This window comes from Chiloscyllium punctatum, chromosome 11 (assembly GCF_047496795.1).
Source record: "Chiloscyllium punctatum isolate Juve2018m chromosome 11, sChiPun1.3, whole genome shotgun sequence".
NCBI lineage: Eukaryota > Metazoa > Chordata > Chondrichthyes > Orectolobiformes > Hemiscylliidae > Chiloscyllium > Chiloscyllium punctatum.
In genome coordinates, this window is record NC_092749.1 from 97,868,833 (window position 1) to 97,887,731 (window position 18,899).

Below are 18,899 nucleotides of genomic sequence, written 5' to 3' on the forward strand. Positions count from 1 at the left end.
CTGCCCATGCTTTCAAACTGCTCTAGGTTTCCTCTCTGGGATATCATGCTCAGTAGCAGCAGTGTGTACCATCCACAAGATGCATTGCAGAAGTTCACCAAAAAGCTTTAGACAGCATTTTCCAAACTCTCAACCACTTCCATCTAGAAAGACAAGGGCAGACCCAGAAACACCACCACCTGCAGGTTCCCCTCCAAACTACTCACCATCCTGACTTGGGAATATATTGCTGTTCATTCGGTGTTGTTGGAACAAAGTCCTGGACCTCCCTCCCTAAGGGAATTGTAGACCTACCTATAGCATGTGGACGGCAGCAGTTCAGGAAAGTAGCTCACAACCACCTTCTGAAAGGCGACTGGAAATGAGCAATAACTGCTGGCCCAAGCCAGTGACATCCACGTCCCACGAATGAATTAACAAGTGTTTTGAATCCAGGAAACGGCGTGAGCATTGAGTAGAGTATTGACAAGTATTTTGCTAAGCTGGATTGCCAGCTAAATTATGATTTTTCTTTTAGAATGGTTGGTTCTCTTACTAAGGCACAATCATCTTTGGTTACCAAGACAGAATAAAAATGGCTATGCCCTCACCCTGACCCAATCCCTTGAACTCATCTGGTGAAGTGCACAGATGCTGGGGCCTGAGGCTGTGTTTGAGGACATGGTGTTTGGGTTTAAGCATAACTGTAGCTAAAAAGGAGCCCAGATTTAAATATAGATTGATGTGAGTGTTAAACATGGAATAATTTATCTGAATGTTTCCATATCTTCATTTGAAAGACTAAAATGTGTTTGCAAATAAATAAATGCATGCAAAGTAACTCTGTTCATTCTCCACAAAGTATCTGAAGTTCTTGGAGGACATAGCGGAGAGGATGAAACTGGAGAGGGTGACAGCAGAGATCGGCTTTGATATGCAGCTGGATGCAATTCTTGCCCGGGCTGATCAGCTGGTTAAAATGGAGAATGAGGCCATTGTTGAGAACAAGACCCTTACATACAACCTGAAGAGAAAGGTAGAATAATCAGAGATTTACAACTCTTCTTATTGTCAAATTAATCTGACTGGTGGTAAATCTGTCACGTGATATATTAACAGTAACATTACAAGCAAGCAAAAATTTAATAGATCCCTTAGTTATGATTCTTCTGCATTCTAACAACTCGAGATCTCACTCATCCATTCAATCTTCTTCCGTTATCAACCTAATACAACTTACTTTACCATACCCTCTCTTGCTTTACTCAACCTACCTGTCATAATCCCCATCTGTCTGTCTATCTATCCATCCATCCATCCTCCTATTGTTCAGGATGTTGGTGAGGCCTCTTCTGGAATACTGTGCCCAGTTCCAGTCACCCTGTAATAGGAAGGATTTTATTAACCAGGAGAGGGTTCAGAAGAGATTTACCAGGATGTTGCCAGGAATGGAGGGTTTGAGTTATAAGGAGAGACTGGATAAGCTGGGGACTTTTTTCACTTGAACGTAGGAGCTTGAGATGTGACCTCCTAGAGGTTTATAAAATAATAAGGGATATAGATAAGTTGAATGGCAGGCATCTTTTTCCTAGAATGGCGGATAACAAGACGAAAAGGCATATCTTTAAGGTGAGAGGAGAACGATTTTAAAAAGATGTGGTAAGCAATTTGTTTTACACAGAGCACAAATTGCGTGTGGAATGAACTTCCAGAGGAAGAGGCTGAGGGGTGACCTCATAGAGGTTTATAAAATCATGAGGGGCGTGTATAGGATTAATAGACAAAGTAATTTCCCTAGGGTGGGGGAGTCTAGAACTAGAGGGCATAGGGTTTAGGGTGAGAGGGGCAAGATTTAAATGGGACCTAAGGGGGATCTTTTTCAGACCGACGGTGGTGCGTGTATGGAATGAGCTGCCAGACAAAGTGGTGGAGGCTGGTATAATTGCGGGAATCTGGATGGATATATGAACAGGAAGGGTTTAAAGGGATATGGGCCAAGTGCTGGCGGGTGGAACTAGATTGGGTTGGGATATCTAGTCAGCATGGAAGAGCTGAACCGAAGAGTCTGTTTCCATGCTGTACATCTCTATGACTCTAAGTGGGTGCAGGTACAGTTGCAACATTTAGAAGGCATTTAGAAAAGTGAGTGAATAAGAAATCTTTAGTGGGATATGGGCCAAGCTCAGGCAGGTGGGACCAGTTTAGTTTGGGACTATGGTCATCATGAAGTGTTTGTTTCTGTGCTGTATGACTCTATCAGTCTCTGTCTGATGACAGGATGGATTTTCATCTGCAAACCTGTGCCCCACTCTCCTGCGCATACAACACCGGGGACAGCAGTGATCACTTCATTGACCTTTCTGCAATGAAAGTCAGAATGCTCGGGTGATCCGCCATAGGAGATTGCTGTCTAGGGAGTGGAGTCACAAATCTGGCCACATTACTCCTGTGTCAGTAGGTGATAACTACAACCCCCAAATTCAAATGTTTGTATTGGTAGATAGAGTTAATGAAGGATTAGAGTTCCCCTGGCTTCGGGAAGGAGATTGAAGGGGCTACTGGGACCTGTGGCTCAGGAGAGAGGACTTCTTCAGGTGGTTAGGAGTCTAGTGTTATCAGGAAGGAGCATGTTTAATCAGTTCCTCCATGTAACCTGGAACCAATACTTCATACAACCAAGAATTGTTGAACTCCCAGCACCATGAACGATGAATCTTATTGATACATACGTTCACACTAATTCAGATTCTGAATTGAAAATATTATCTGGCTCCTCCCAACTCCCCAGCATCAAGTCGCCTCTTGGTTCTTTACCACAGCCTTAACAGAGACGGCAAGTTGCAAGTTTTTGTTATGTCCAGCTGATTCAGAGTTAAAACCTAAACTTGCAGATAAAGCTTCTCAAGCAGTACTGCACGCAGTAATAGAAATCGAGAGCCTCCCAGGATGAAAATCTTTCTTCACCAGACTTGTAAATTCATTTCCACCAAAGGCTGTTTTCAGACTCTTTTTTTTCCTGCTCTCGACAATGTTCATAAACTCAAAAGGTAAGGGAGACTGATGCTGGAGAATGGAATTCATGACATGTAGGAATCAAACAGTCCCATGTTAGGAATAGCACAGGTAGATGGTCAGAGAGCTCCCTCTATTCAGTCTTAAATAAATTAAAAGCATACTTCAGGGGATCCCAAAGTGCTTTGGTGCTGAAGCACCTTTGAAATGCAGTGACTTTGTAACATAGCCAATTTCTGCACAGCAAGCTCTCACAGCAGCATTAAGTTAAGGACTACACAATCTGTTTAGTTGACGTTGTTTGAGCGATAAACATCGTCTAGGACAGGAAGAACACCTACTCGTCTTAATGTTGCAGGACCATATACAGCCACTTGAGGGGGTTTAAACTCTCACCCTAATGTTGGCATCGCCAACACTGCAGCACACCCTCAATAACGTACTCAGATGTCAGCTTAGATTCTGTGCTTATGTCACTGGAACTGCTTTTGACACAAAGCCTAAAGCCTATTGACTGTCTCTTTAAAGAAATGAATCACCTTCAGTCTAAGAAGCTGCGGGAGACTGACTCTGCTTACTCTTCCAGCTGAAAGCCCAGAAAGACAAGTTAGTTAGCAAAGAGCTGCACATGGACCTGCTGAGGAGAAAGATTGCACAACTCGATACAGAGAAACAAACGCAAACTGCACTGGCGGTGGAGAGAGACGAGGCCAACTTAACGGTGCGGAAGCTGAAGAAAAAGGTGGAACGCCTGGAGAAGGAACTCGTTGCAGCACAGACCTCTAGCTTAGATCTGAAAGCAAAACTCTCTGACACTCAGGAGCTTAAGGTAATTCCAGGTATCCTCGCAGTCTTGCTACACATCCATGCACTACTGCCTTCTGTTCCATTCTGCCGACGGAGGTGCTATAATAGTGATGTGTACACCTTTGCATTATGTTTGATACGTTGTATTCGTTTTTACATTAATTATGTGCACCCTTTGATTATTTAATCAGCCAGTATACTCCTGGTCCCACAGGTGCCAGATATTACAACGTTTGCTTATATAGAAACATATTATCTCTGCGTAGATCTGGGAGATAAAATACAACAGCAGGGCAAGCCATCATTCATTGACTAACCATAGTTTACCCAAAAAAGTGGCGATACAACTGTATCACTTCTTTGTCACTTCAGAAGACAGGTAAGAGTTAATTATTGCTTAAAAATGTGTTGCTGGAAAAGCGCAGCAGGTCAGGCAGCATCAAAGGAGAAGGAGAATCCACATCTGCAGTCCTCACTTTCTCCTAGTTCAAGAGCTAATTATTATCAGGCACAGAAACTGACTGGAAAGGATCAGCAAGTTTCCTTCTTTAAAGGACATTTGTGATCCACTTTATAACACGGTCCTTTTTACTGATGCCTGCTTTCTAAAGCTGAATTCGTATTTGAAGTGGTCACAGGGGGTTTTGAACTAATCCATACAACGTTATGCTGAATTAGTTGGTTGGTTGGTGTTGAAATGTAGTCCCAGCTGTGTAGTGGGATGTCAGATGAGTGTTTGCATTGCTTTCCTTGGTTTCATGGAAAATCCTCTTGTTGGTTAATTTGTGCTCAATTCCATTCAATAGCAGTGTCTTTCACTGTGGTGTGCCTGCAGATCAAAACGCTGGAGCAGAGCAAAACGATAGATGAGCTGAATAAATCTGTGAGGAAGCTGGAGACCTTGAAGGAAACAGCCATAGAAAAGCTCAACGCCACAAAATCAGACCTGGACTTCACTGAGCTCGAGGCAAAGGAGGAGAAAGAGCGAGCCCAGAACATTCTGGAAGCTGTGGGCAGCGAGCTGAAGACACTCAAACAAGCCCTGCAGGAAGTGGCCAGAAGAGAGAGACAGGTAGGGATAGTCACAAAAATCGAAGCAAAATGCTACAGACAGTGGAAATCTGAAATAAAAGTGGTGCTGGAAGAGTCAGGTTGCGGTTGAAATATTTGTTCCATTTCTCTCTCCACAGATGCTGCCAGATCTGCTTGAGCTTTCCCAGCAATTTTTGTTTCTGTTTTCAATGTGACAAGTGGAATATTTCCATTTGTGGAAGCAGTGAGATGTTTTGACAATGGGGTGGCACAGTGACTCAGTGGTTAGCACTGCTGCCTCACAGTGCCAGGGCCCCAAGTTTGATTCCAGCCTTGGGCGACTGTCTGTGTGCAGTCTGCACATTCTCCCTGCATCTGCGTGGGTTTCCTCCGGGTGCTCCAGTTTCCTCCCACAGTCCAAACATGTGCAGGTCAGGTGAATTGGCCATGCTAAATTACCCATAGTGTTAGGTGCATTAATCAGAGGGAAATGGGTCTGGGTGGGTTACTCTTCGGAGGGTCGGTGTGGACTAGTTGGGCCGAAGGGCCTGTTTCCACACTGTAGGAATCTAATCTAATCTAATCTAAATGGTAGCTCAGTGGTACCTCAAATATCTCAAAATCAGAATTCTAATGGGTTAGCTTCCACTCCCGAGTCTTGAGCACCTCATGTAGGGTGACATTCTAGAGCAATCACAAGGAAGGGCTGTGTTGTCGATGGTACATGCTGCCTTTGGGGTGAAATGTTAAACCAAAGCTCTTCAAAGCCTTCTCAATGGGGAAAGGATGCCATGCCCTGTTCAAAGAAGAGCCAGAGAGGTTTCCTGGAACTGTGGTCAACATCTACCCCTCAACCTGCAGATGATCCGCTCATTATTCCATTCTGTTTGTAGGCTGTTCTTATGGGCACATTGTTGGTGCTTCCTGCAATACGACAGTATCTAGAATTTTAAAAATACTGTGTTGGTGTCAAGGTTTGATGTCCTGAGGCCATGAACTGAGAAGAAACATTGAACATAGAAACAGGAGGAGGCCATTCAGCCCTTTAACCCTCTCTGCCATTCAGTTTGATCATTCAACTTTCGCCCTACACCCTTAGACCTGTTTAGCCCCAAGAACTATTATCTATCTTCTTCTTGAAAAGACAAGTTCTCTCACTCTTGAATACTGACTAGAGTCAAAGCACAGGTCCAGGCTTGGTGAGGAGAGGTTGGCATGGGAAAGTGGGCAGGGTCACAGTTAAGTGTGGGCAGGGAAACTAGATGTGCAAGAGCTAAATGTGTGTGATGGATTGATGCCATTTTTGGCCTTTTGCAGTAACTGTTACCAGGTGGTGATGTCAGAGATGAGCCCAATGAGGGACAGGGTCAACACCAAATACAAAGATCAGTGTGGCACTGCTCTCTGACCTCTCTCAGTAGAAATCTCCCTGAAAATTGGGAGGATCTTGAATGCGGTACAATGAATGACTGCTGTAGCTGATCTCAAGTACCATCTCTGGCCACCCACTCTGTAAGGTTCCTCTCCCTCATCCTCAGACTGCATCGGAGAATCAATGTTTCACCATAAGCTCTTCATCAGGAATGCTCATTCCAGATGAAGGGCTTATGTCCGAAACATCGATTCTCTTGCTCCTCGGATGCTGCCTGACCTGATGTGCTTTCCCAGCATCACACTCTCAACTCTGATCTCCAGCATCTGCAGTGCCCACTTTCTCATCATGACAAAATGTATGGTCCAGGTGTCTGTACTTACCAAGAATAACTACTTATTGCAAGTAAACAGACTTTAATTATAGGAAAACAGAAATAAACCACCCACTTATGACTTTAAACTCTAGTCCCCTTATAATCTTCCTTCCCATGACATGCACTTACCCACATGGACAGACGTACACAGCAAAAAAGAATGGGTGTTGTAGATAGAGGGAAAGACTGGGAAAGCAGTTCAATAGCTCCTGTCCATGAATTTGCTGAGATGGTTCTCGTGCTGTATCTTTTGTATCTTCTTTCTCCAAATATTGTGCAGAAGGCACGGGATGAGCCATTCACACTTATAGAAGATTCCTGACTTCTTAGTTAAAAGCTTACAGCAACTACTGAAGGTAAAGTAAATTGGCTTTATTCAGCCTTAGAGTGGCTTTTGCTGTTGAGAACAGACTCAGCTCTTGGGCTGATGGAGATTTGATACTTTTTCACTGTGTTGCTCATGGCTGCAGACTGCTCAGCTGCCTGAGAACCAATCACATAGCTGTTGGCAGGCAGAAGATCTTTGTCATCAATAATTGGTCACTAGTCCACAGACCAATCAACTAGTTGTTGTTTGTACACACCCTTTGGCTCCTCTGCAGATGACAGGCCAACCACAGCTGGAGCCAGCAGCCGAACAAATGATCTTTGCAATGAATGTTAGGTTACTTGGTTTAAAAAAATATATGTAGCAAACCTCCAATGATCCTTGATTCCAAAGAAGACCTTTTCCCATTTCGGTCTATGATTAAAAATATTCAAAAGACATGAGAAGCTGAAATTTTCAAGACTGGGCTGGATGGAGTTTTTGGGGGTTAGGTGTATTAGATTAGATTTCCTACAGTGTGGAAACAGGCCCTTTGGCCCAACAAGTCCACGCCGACCCTCCGAAGAGCAACCCACCCAGACCAATTCCCCTAAATTCACCCCTGACTAATGCACTTAACACTACCGGCAATTTAGCATGGCCAATTCACCTAACCTGCACATCTTTGGACTGTGGGAGGAAACCCACGCAGACACAGGGAGAATGTGCAAACTTCACACAAACAGTTGCCCGAGGCGAGAATTGAACCCAGGTCCCTGGCGCTGTGAGGCAACAGTGCTAACTACTGAGCTACCATGCCATCAATGAGTACAGTGCTAGGATAGATTTACAGAGTGGAGATAATGGTCAGCCATAATCTAATTGAATGGTCCAGGAGCTATGAGGGCTGAGTGGCCTTCCTCTGTACCTGTTCTCCTGTCCATACTCCTGGAGAGTTTTCCATTGGGGCATTTTTTAAAAACGGGTATTGAATTGGGTGGCTACATCATGGCTACATGGCACACTGTACCTCTGCCACACTTTTATAATCGCAGGGACAAAATAAAATGCCCTGTTAATGATTGAGCATGGAAATGTGGAAGAATGGTTAAACCTTGGTTGTGGAAGAATGCATGTGGCTTTGTACTGATGACCGTTGCCGTGCTGTATGTTTTTGGTAGCTGCGGTTGCTTTCCAGCTCCATTTGCCCAGGAGAGGGAGTGTTACACTGCAAAATGCTAGGCTTGTCTTCAGCAGGAAGCAGGAGAAACAGCCTCACTGGCTTTCATGGAGGATTTGTGCACCTTCCACTGCACAACAGGGTGGAGAAAAAGGTCAGGCAGCCAGGACTGCGAATGTCTTATTGCCATTTTACAGATTCAATGGGCAGTGTGGGTGCGCAAAGAACCTGAGTAGAAGGCAATCAGGAGAGGAGTGGACATTTGGGAGTGGGTTAAACCCATCGTGACAATAATTTCTTAGATGAGGTTCTAAAGTCAGTGTTAAACTTGTGATTCATTAGTTCATTGTTTAAGGAAGTTATAGGAACATCGAATACTGTGTTTGAACTGTATGGCATGAGGTGTGTATCTGACGCAATTTGGCACAGAAATTTGAAATGAATTGATGTGTCTCCTCAGGCAGGACAGAGTGCAACTTCACCACCCTAATTTTAACCATTTCCAACACCGTTAATGGAACAGCCTAATTCACATCCAAGTCAGACATTCAGGCCACCAAGTCCATTTACTGGAGGTTGGTTACCTGGTTAATGGTCGGATGGGTGAGAGAAAATGGAGGGAGCGTTATACCAGTTCCAGCTGGTGATAAGATTCTATACCTCAGGAATGTGTATCAGGTCAGCACAATGACCATCCACTGAAATTTTAGATTTGTGCTCCCAGTTAATGAGGCTCTATAGGGGATGAAGTTTTATAAAAGCAATTTTGCTTGACTCATGGCATCTTATGAGCTCCTTTAACACAATGTGAGCTCCCAGGTGTGTGTGTGTGTGTGTGTGTGTGTGTGTGTGTGTGTGTGTGTGTGTGTGTGTGTGTGTGTGTGTGTGTGTGTGTGTGTGTGTGTGTGTGTAACCACAAGAACTAAATGTCCTTGAATGAAAACATTACTGAGCATTCATTGTTTCTCGTTTTTACTTCAACTCAGAATCAACATAAATTAAACATTAATTACCAGGAAAATCACAGGCTGCGTAAATGACACATTTGGAATAAGCATGAGAGCCACAATGCACCACAGGGAGTTTCTAAGCTATCCTCTCCGTCTTTATGGCAACAGTTTCCTCTTCAGAGCTCGGATCTTCCTCAGGGAGAATTCCAAGCACTTTCCGTCAGGGGCTTAGCAATCTTTTACACTTCTTTCTGGAACCTTCTTAACTCTTAGCTCCCATCGATTGTGCAGGTGTGTGTTGTGTCTCATGGTCAATATACAGTATACTTTTAAGAGACATGCTCATGTTATCATCACTGGTTAGCTCAGTTGACTGGATGGCTGCTTTGCATTACAAAGTGATGCCAACAGTGTGGGTTCAGTTGGCTGAGGTTACCATGAATGACTCTGCTTCTCAACCTGTCCCCTCACCTGAGACAAAGTGACCCTCTGGCTAAACTACCACCAGTTGTCTCTCTCTCTCTCTCTCTCTCTGTCTAGTGAGAGAGCAGCTCTGTTGTCCAGACTTCACCTTCACCTTTAATGTGGAAAGACTCATCTGTACATGGGAGAAACAATGTGAGAAAGGCTGAGTCACTCCCATTAGATTCACAGCTATAGAAACTTGAGAGATTGTACCATGTTGTCTCTTCCTGTTCTTCATTTGCCATCAGTTCACCAATACAGTAACAAGATGATGAATCAACTGTGCTCATTAATTGGAAAATACATCTTGTCTTTCACACCCTGTATGATGTCGCTTACATAACACTATTGCCTGCACCAAACAAGACATCAAAGAAAAAGAAGCATTGTAAAATATTTTGTTCTGTAATTTGACTTTGCTGCTTTTTATATTTTTAAAGATCCCATGGTACTATTCCAAGAAACCCCCAGTGACCTGACCAATATTTATCCAGCAACCAACATCATATGTTCTTTAGTCAGTGCCTCATTGTTTATGGGAGCTCGCTGGGAATAAAATGGCTGCCATATTTCCTACCTTGCACAACAGTGATTATGCTTCACCCATATCTCATTGCCCATGAAGAGGTTTATGATGTGCTGAAAGAATTTGTGTTTCCCTGGGGTTGACTGCTTCAACAGGAGATGGGGGAAATACTAAACAAGTATTTTGCATCAGTGTTTACTGTTGAGAAGGATATGGAAGTCAGAGAACATGGGGAACTAAATAGCGACAGCTTGAAGGAATGTCCATATTATAGAAAAGGAGGTGCTGGACGTCTTAAAATGTATAAAGGTGGGTAAGTCCCCAGGACTTGATCAGGTGTACTCTAGAACTCTGTGGGAAGCTAGGGAAGTGATTGCTCAGCCCCTTGCTGAGATATTTGTATCATGGATAGTCACAGTTGAGGTGCTAGAAGACCGGAGTTTGGCTAACGTGGTGCCACTGTTTAAGAAAGGAGGTAAGGAAAAGCCAGGAAACTATAGACCAGTGAGCCTGACATTAGTGATGGGTAAGTTGTTGAAAGGAATCCTGAGGAACAGGATTTACATGCATTTGGAGAGGCAAGGACTGATTGGGGATAGTCAACATGGCTTTGAGTGTGGGAAATTGTATCTCACAAACTTGATTGAGTTTTTTGAAGAAGTAACAAAAAAGATTGAGGGAGACAGAATGGTGGATGTGATCTGTATGGACTTCAGTAAAGTGTTCAACAAGGTTCCTCATGGGAGACTGGTTAGCAAGATTATATGGCATGGAATACAGGGAGAACTAGCCATTTGGACATAGAACTGGTTCAAAAGTAGAAGACAGAGGGTGGTGGTGGAGGGTTGCTTTTCAGACTGGAGGCCTGTGACCAGTGGAGTGCCACAAGGATTGGTGTTAGGTTAATTGCTTTTATTCATTTATATAAATGATTAAGATGTGAACATAGAAGGTATGGTTGTAAGTTTGCAGGTTACACCAAAATTGGAGGTGTCATGGATGACGAGGAAGGTTACCTCAGAGTACAACTGGACCTTGGTCAGGTGGGCCAATGGGTCAAGGAGTGGCAGATGGAATTTAATTTAGATAAGTGTGAGGTGCCGCATTTTGGAAAGGTAAATCAAGGCAGGATTTAAACACTTCATGACCAGATCCTGAGGAGTGTTGCTGAACAAAGATATCTTGGAGTGCAAGTCCATAGTTCCTTGAAAGAGGAGTCACAGGTAGATAGGATAGTGAAGGCATTTGATATGCTTGCCTTTATTGGACAGTGCATTGAGTACGGGAGTTGGGAGGTCATGTTGTGGCTGTACAGGACATTGGTTAGGCCACTATTAGAATACTGTGTGCAATTTTGGTCTCCCTGCTATAGGAAGGATGTTGTGAAACTTGAAAGGGTTCAGAAAAATTTTACAAGGATGTTGCCAGGGTTGGAGGATTTGAGCTATAGGGAGAGAATGAATAGGCTGGGGCTGTTTTCCCTGGAGCGTCGGAGACTGAGGGGTGACCTTATAGAAGTTTATAAGAGTGTGAGAAACATAGGTAGGGTAAATGGACAAAGTCTTTTCCTCAGGGTGGGGAAGTCCAAAACTAGAGAGCATAGATTTAACTATGAGAGGGAAAAGACATAAAAGGGACCTAAAGGGCAATCTTTTTATGCAGAGGGTGGTGCGTGTATGAAATAAGCTGCCAGAGGAAGTCATGAAGGCTGGTACAATTACAACATTTAAAAGGCATCTGGATGAGTACATGAATAGGAAGGGTTTAGAGAGATATGGGCCATGTGCTGGCAAATGGGGCTAAATTAGGTTAGGATACCTGGTTGTCATGGATGTGTTGGACCAAAGGTCCATTTCTGTGCAATGTATCTCTGTGACTTTATGGTACCTGCATTCCTGTTACCCCTCATCCCTTCCCCAAATCATTCAGTGTGGTAGTGTGACTCGGTCTGTCGAGTCACACCAACCCTCCAAAGAGGAGGAAACCGGAATACCTGGTGGAAACCCATGCAGATACGGGGAGAATGTGCAAATTCCACAGAGAGTGTCGCTAGAGGCTGGAATCAAACCTGGGCCCCTGGTGCTGTGAGACAGCAGTGCTAAACACTGAGCCACCCCTGTGCCAACAGTTGTAAGTTCCACCAGTGGCCAATGGGAGCTCTGGATTGATAACTGGACAATGTTCCTTTCCCACATTCACAATGTTTCCTGTTGTTAGGTGCTTCACATATTGGAATCTTTGTGGCTTAGTCACTGATTCTTTGTCTCAGGGAGCCTCCCCTCTCACCCTCCACAATCCAGGAAACTTGATCCTCAACTATAATGATGGATGGGTAACTGTTCACACATTCCATATTGCCTTATTGCCTCATTAAAACCTTTGTCTCTTGGGTTCTCTTTTAACCTTTGCTGTATAGCCATATGCTATTTCCATACGCTTTATTTTCAATTTACTTCATACAACCAGAGAGTACAAAGGAGGCCCTTTGGCCCATCACTCCTGTGCTGGCTCTTCGAAGGAGCCGTCCAGTGAATCTCAGGCTCCACACGGCTCTGCTCTATCTGCTCCATGGCCCAGTAAATGTTCCTTTTCGTGTATACCAGTCTGAAGACTACTGTTGCATCTGCTTCCACTCTTTCAGGCAGAGAGAGATTCAGGCCAAAGTGAATCAACATTCAGGCCAAAGTCTATCCCAGCAATAATCTCCCAGCTTTTCCTCCATCTCTCTTAAGTTTTCCTTCACTCGCTACCAACTTGCCTCCTAGTAAAACATTACTATTTTTCTATCCAAACCCTTCCCCATTTTGGACACCTCCATTGCTTCTATCCTTGACCCAGTTCCAGCCAGTTAAAATATATTGAGTGACATTGAGAGATTTGGACATTCCCAGTGATACTTCTGGGCCTATGAATAGTCAAGATGGGCTGAATGACTTCTTTCTGTACTGTAATGACTGTACGCCAGAAGTTAGAGCAGAGGAATATCGTGTGTAAATGCTGAAATAGCTAACATTTTCTAAACTTGTGGGTTGAAATATTTGCTGCAGTTAGATATCCTTCTGTTTATGCTTGTCTGTTAATTCATCTTCCCATTGGCTCCCTTTTTATAATCTCACCATTCTCTTTCCGTGGCAGATACTTTGAATACTTATCCCTTATGCTAAGTCTTGCATTCCTACCTAAACCACAATGGTGTGCATTGCCAGTTTCACTACTCTGATGAGCCTCAGCTGTCTTTAGTGCATCACACTGGCTGTTAAATATTTCTTGATGTTTCTCTTTGCAGATCACCGGTGCTTTTAGCAAGCTTGAGGCAATTTTTCTCAAAGTCTCAAACTGTGAATTTTGAAAAAGCACTGGGGTTAGGAAGCTGCCAATATGAGTGGGAAAACGTTTTCCTACATTGTACAGGGCATGATTTGAGAATCAAAGGACACCAATTTAAAACCGAGATGAGGAGGAATTTTTTTCCCTCAGGTGGCTGAGAGCCTGTGAAACTCTGTGCCACAGCGAAGTGTGGGGGCAAAGTCCTTGCATATACTTAAGGTTGAGATGGATAGATTCTGGTTTGGTAGGGGAAATCAATTGTGATGGGGAAAAGGCAGGAAAGATAGCTGAGGAATATTGGATCTGCCTTGAATCCTGTTTAATGGCAGAGCAGGCTCAAGGGGTCAAATGGCCTACCCCTGTTCTTATTTCTAATGATCTTATTGAGTGAAATGTTACCTATCTTCTTACTAAGACCAGCAGCAGTTATTTTTAGCTCCTGTGTCCTGAACACCGAGTGGGAATTGTCTCAAATTCCCCTCATCACTTCATCAAATGGTCACTTGCACCTTTTCTCTGTGGATTCCACTCATTTCCAACCTTGGGCCTGGAGGACAATCTGATTATATTTGATAATACTGTCCATTCCTCATAGCAATAAGTATTTCACATTTAATATGGTTACTGAAGTCAAAATCAATCAGCGGAATTACCCAGAAGGGAACCGGTTAAGTCATTATCTCCGTGTCAGTGTTAGCTCTTCAATTGGAGTTGGCGACTTTAGTCTTATAATGCCCAATATTTCTCACGTTGTCTTTTGAATACTGTTTGTTTCTCCTCCTATACTAAAGTGTCCCTTGTTTTAATAACTTGTTTTAAAACATTTCTAAAAGTATCTCCTTACATTCCTCTCTTCAGTTTGAATCCCCTTGTCACTGACCGTTGGGTATCGTCTTTTCCTGTTGACTCTCTCAAACCCTTCATCATGTTGAATGCCTCCGTTAGCTCCCTCCTTAACCTTCTTGGTTACAGCACAAAGACTGCAGCAGCCCAAGAAGGCAGCTCACTGCCTCCTTCTCAAGGTCAACTGGGGATGGTCAATAAACACAGGCCCAGCCAGTGATACTCACATCCCATGAGTGAGAGACTAAAATGAAACATATTTTCCTAATTTCAGATGTGCCATGAAGTATGTAATGGCACTCACACCACATTGTCCTTTTCCTTCATCTGACTGTGCCTTAGGAAATATTTGCATCTTAGTTGACCCCCCCCCCCCTCCCCTCCCAACACCTCAGGTGAATCTCTGCTCATTCTCCATTCTGCCAGCCCCTGTAAATGCCAGCTCATCCAAAACTCTCAGGCCCATTTTTGTAACCCTGACCAAGTCCCTTTCCCTCTAGGCTCATTGACTGACATTGGCTCCCAATCTGACAACGCCTGTTTAAAATCCTCCTTGTATTCAGAACCACCAATGGCCGTGTCTCTACCTACCTGAGGAAACTTCTACAAACTGCCGACAACTATTGTCTACCTCAAAATTCTCTGTATTCTGTCAGGCTCATGAGATCTGCCCTCAACCTTCTAAACTCCATTGAGTACAGACCCAGAGTGTTCTACTGTTCCTCATGTGACAAGCCCTTTATCCTTAGGATCATTCTTGTAAACATGCTCTGGACCCCCTCCAAGGCCAGCAGATCTTTCCTTAGATATGGGGCCGAAAACTGCTCACAGTATTCCCAATGTGATCTGACCAGAGCTGCCTTCAGCTCAGCAATATGTTTCTACTGTTGTATTCTGACCACCCTGAAATGAATGCTAACATTGCATTTGCTTTCCTAGCTGGCAACTGAACCTTATCCGTAAAAGAATCCTTAATTAGGATTCTCAAGTCTTTTGTCCACGGCTGATTCTTTGTTGGCCATACATTCAGTTGTCTAGGCTGTAAGATTGAAATCCCTCCCTGAGACTCTGACACTCTACCTCTCCAAGTCCCAGTAAGACGCTCCGTTTAGACTACTGTTTTGACGCGTATGTCCTGCTAGTGTCCTTGCATGGCTCTGTACCAAATGGTGTATGATAATGTTCCTGTGAGGCACTCTGAGGCACTTTACTACATTTTATTTGTCTGGCGCAGGCATGCTGAACCCAATGTAATCTTGCCATGCTGTAAATTTATTTGATTCGACGACAGGCACTATATAAATGCAGGCAGTTCTTGCTATTTCTACATTTTAAACCTGAATCCTTTTGAAGGAAATTGATGATGATATGCTGTGGATGAGTGATGCAGTTTAACTGAGTCCTGATTTATTAAGCCATGTCTTGGTTTAAAGTTATACAGGTTTCCCCCATTATCTGACAGGAGAGCGTTCCAGTGAAACCTTCCATAAGCTGAAATGGAGTAAAGCCAAAAAGCATTCATTTTGATTAGATTCCGTACAGTGTGGAAACAGGCCCTTCAGCCCAACAAGTCCACACTGACCCTCCGAAGAGTAACCCACCCAGACCCATTTTGCTCTGACTAATGCACCTAACACTATGGGCAATTTAGTGTGGCCAATTCACCTGACCTGCATGTCTTTGGACTGTGGGTAGAAACTGGAGGAAACCCACGCAGATACAGGGAGAATGTGCAAACTGCACACAGACAGTAACCCGAGACTGGAATTGAACCTGATTCCCTGGTGCTGTGAGGCAGCAGTGCGAACCACTGAGCTACTGTGCTCCCCATTTATATGTGAAAAATTTTGCCTTTTTTTGTCAAAGCGAAAATCCTCTGGATTTCTTTCGGTTAATGAAAGCAGGTACTAATGTAGGTCTTTCGTAAAACCGAAGTGGCGTAAAGTGAACTTGCTAAAAGCAGGGGTTGGGGGAGGGGGGGGGGAAGCGGAATACCTGTCCATTCAAAGGTGTGTGTTCCCGAACTGGATAATTAACCAACTGTTGCACGTTTGTTATTTCAGCTGTTGGATTTCCGGGAGGTTGTCTCAAGGATACTGGGCCTGAACGTTAATACCCTTGCACTTCCTGAGTATGAGATCGTCAAACGGCTGGAAAAGCTCGTCCAAGCTCACCACACATCTGCCGTGTCGGCGCTGTGCCTTGAGAATTCAATGGGTAAACTACACCAGGGCTACGTGGCAGGGTGCGAGGCCAGGCAAAGGTTGGCCAGCAGTCTCAACCATCCAGGGTACAAGCCCACGCCTGCGTTGCCGGCACAAAGACCGAAGAGCAGCTCGTAAGAAGCTTTAGAAATGAAGAACATTTGTGAGCAATATCCAGATCATGTTCGGATCGACTCCTTCGAGATATTTTTGGCGTCTGCCCTTCTCTTGCGATGCTCTTGCAACCTTAAGCCTAAGTGGCCAACCATGGTTCAGTTAGTAACCCCCTGACCCATGTCAGAAGGCCATGGGATCAAGGCTACTCCAGAAAGCAGAGCATGTGATTTAGGATGACATGCACGGTGCAGTCCTGAGGGAGTGCTGCATAGTTGGTAGTACCATCTATCATTTGAGACTGAGGCCCTGAGCTGAATGCAGAAGATTCTCAAAACTGTTTAAAAGATTTGGAGGTGCCGGTGTTGGACTGGGGTGGACAAAGTTAAAAAAAATCACACAACACCAGGTTATAGTCCAACACGTTTATTTGGAAGCACTAGCTTTCAGAGCGCTGCTCCTTCATCAGGAAGTTGCACAACCACCTGATGAAGGAGCAGGACTCCGAAAGCTAGTGCTTCCAAATAAATCTGTTAGACTATAACCTGGTGTGTAATTTTTAAGTTAAAAGAAGAATTGCTACGTTCTCCTGACCAAAATTAAACCTTCATCCGATATTGCTAAAACATTAACTGGTTACTCTGTCGTTGCCATCTCTGAGAGTTTGCTGTATGCCCCATGTTTCTGTGTTACAGCAGTGTCTGTACATCAAAGGTTTAGCAGCAAAGCACTTTGGGAAGTGAGCAGGTTGTGGCAAGTGTTGTACAGATGTTTGTTTTTAGGTGACTACTGTCACTCAGAAATATGTCAGAGGTGTTGTGGTGGTGGGCAGAGCAGGGAGGAGAGAGGAGCTGAGAGTGGAGCCACAAGTGAGAGAGGAACATTCTCAATGCAGGCAAAGTCTGAGGTGACGGGACTGAATTGTACAGGATGTTCCAGAGGGATCCGTCATCCTGGCTGAACAAATGGCCACCAGTGCTGGATTAAAACGGCAGCACAGTCCCTCAGTGGTTAGTATCGCGGTCTCACAGCGCCAGCGACCGGGTTCAATTCCAGCCTCGGGTGACTGTCTGTGTGGAGTTTGCATGTTCGCCCCATGTCTGCGTGGGTTTCCTCCGGGTGCTCCAGTTTCCTCCCACAGTCCAAAGATGTGCAGGTCAGGTGAATTGGCCAGGCTAAATTACCCATAGTGTTCAGGGATGTGTAGTTTAGCTGCATTAGTCTGGAGTAAAGGTAGAGTAATAGGGTAAGGAAATGGGTCTAGGTGGGTTACTCTTCGGAGGATCAGTGTGGATTGTTGGGCCAAATGGCCTGTTTCCCCACTGTAGGGATTCTAAACAAAAAAGACAATGACTGAGCTGTGGGACTTAAATGATGGGAGGAGATTTCTAAAGGAATGTAGGACAAGGCTACGTAGGGTGACTGACAAACTGCAGCTACTTATAAATATATTGAGGGGGATCCAACCCCCTGAGAAATCCATCAGATTTGCCCCATGTGGAGATTGAATGCCCTCCCTTCACCTGAGTGCCCAGTCAACCATGTGACTGCTTTGCAGAACCCCTATGTTCTGTCTGTAAAAATAACCCTCAGCTTCTTGTTGCCCGCCACTTCAACCCACCCCTCTGTTCCCTGGTCAGCGTCCCTGTCTCAGGCTTGCTGCAGTGCTCCAGCAAAGCTCAGCCCATGTTAAAAGGATTTTACACTTAGGGGCCCTGCAATATCGAGTGCAATCATTCTACACCGAGAATACGTTTTTCCACGTCCTTTAGCCACCCCTACACCCCAGACCTTATCATAACATGGACTGATTTAAGCTTAGCCAATGCATTTTCACCTCCTCATTGTACCCATAATCAGCTTTCCTCCTTCCCTGGTTTAGTACCACCCATCCCTTTGTCCGCCCAATGTCTTTTGGTCTCTCTGAGCTCTGTCTCCAACTATCTGCTCGCTCATTTCCCCCACCCCACCCCCATCACCACCCCACCTCTCTCCAAAATCACCATAGAGTCATAGAGATGTACAGCATGGAAACAGACCCTTCGGTCCAACATGTCCATGCCAACCAGATATTCCAATCTAATCTAGTCCCATTTGCCAACACTTGACCCATTTCCCTCTAAACCCTTCCTATCCGTATAGCAATCCAGATTCCTTTTAAATGCTGTAATTACACCAATATCCACCACTTCCTCTGGCAGCTCATTCCATACAGATACCGCCCTCTGTGTGAAAAAGTTGCCCTTAGGCCCCTTTTAAATCTTTCCCTTCTCACCCTAAACCCAAGGCCTCTAGTTCTGGACTCCCCCTTGCAAGAGAAAAGACTTTGTCTATTTATCCTCAGCATAAGAGCCACCTTTTTTCTGGCTACTATCAGTTCTGATTAAGGGTCAGTGGACTCAGTG

General features: G+C 44.4%; 1 protein-coding gene across 2 annotated transcripts in view; it reads left to right on the forward strand.

The window, feature by feature from the left end:
- Positions 1–16,907, forward strand: part of ccdc170 (coiled-coil domain containing 170) — a 107,137-nt gene extending 90,230 nt beyond the window's left edge. For both annotated transcript variants that reach the window (XM_072581366.1, XM_072581367.1), the window contains exons 10-13: positions 842–1,015; positions 3,578–3,820; positions 4,634–4,870; positions 16,240–16,907. In XM_072581366.1, coding sequence (XP_072437467.1) covers positions 842–1,015; positions 3,578–3,820; positions 4,634–4,870; positions 16,240–16,518 — 933 coding nt within the window. In that variant the 3' untranslated portion in view covers positions 16,519–16,907. The remainder of the gene's footprint in view (positions 1–841; positions 1,016–3,577; positions 3,821–4,633; positions 4,871–16,239) is intronic.
- Positions 16,908–18,899: the final 1,992 nt, after the last annotated feature.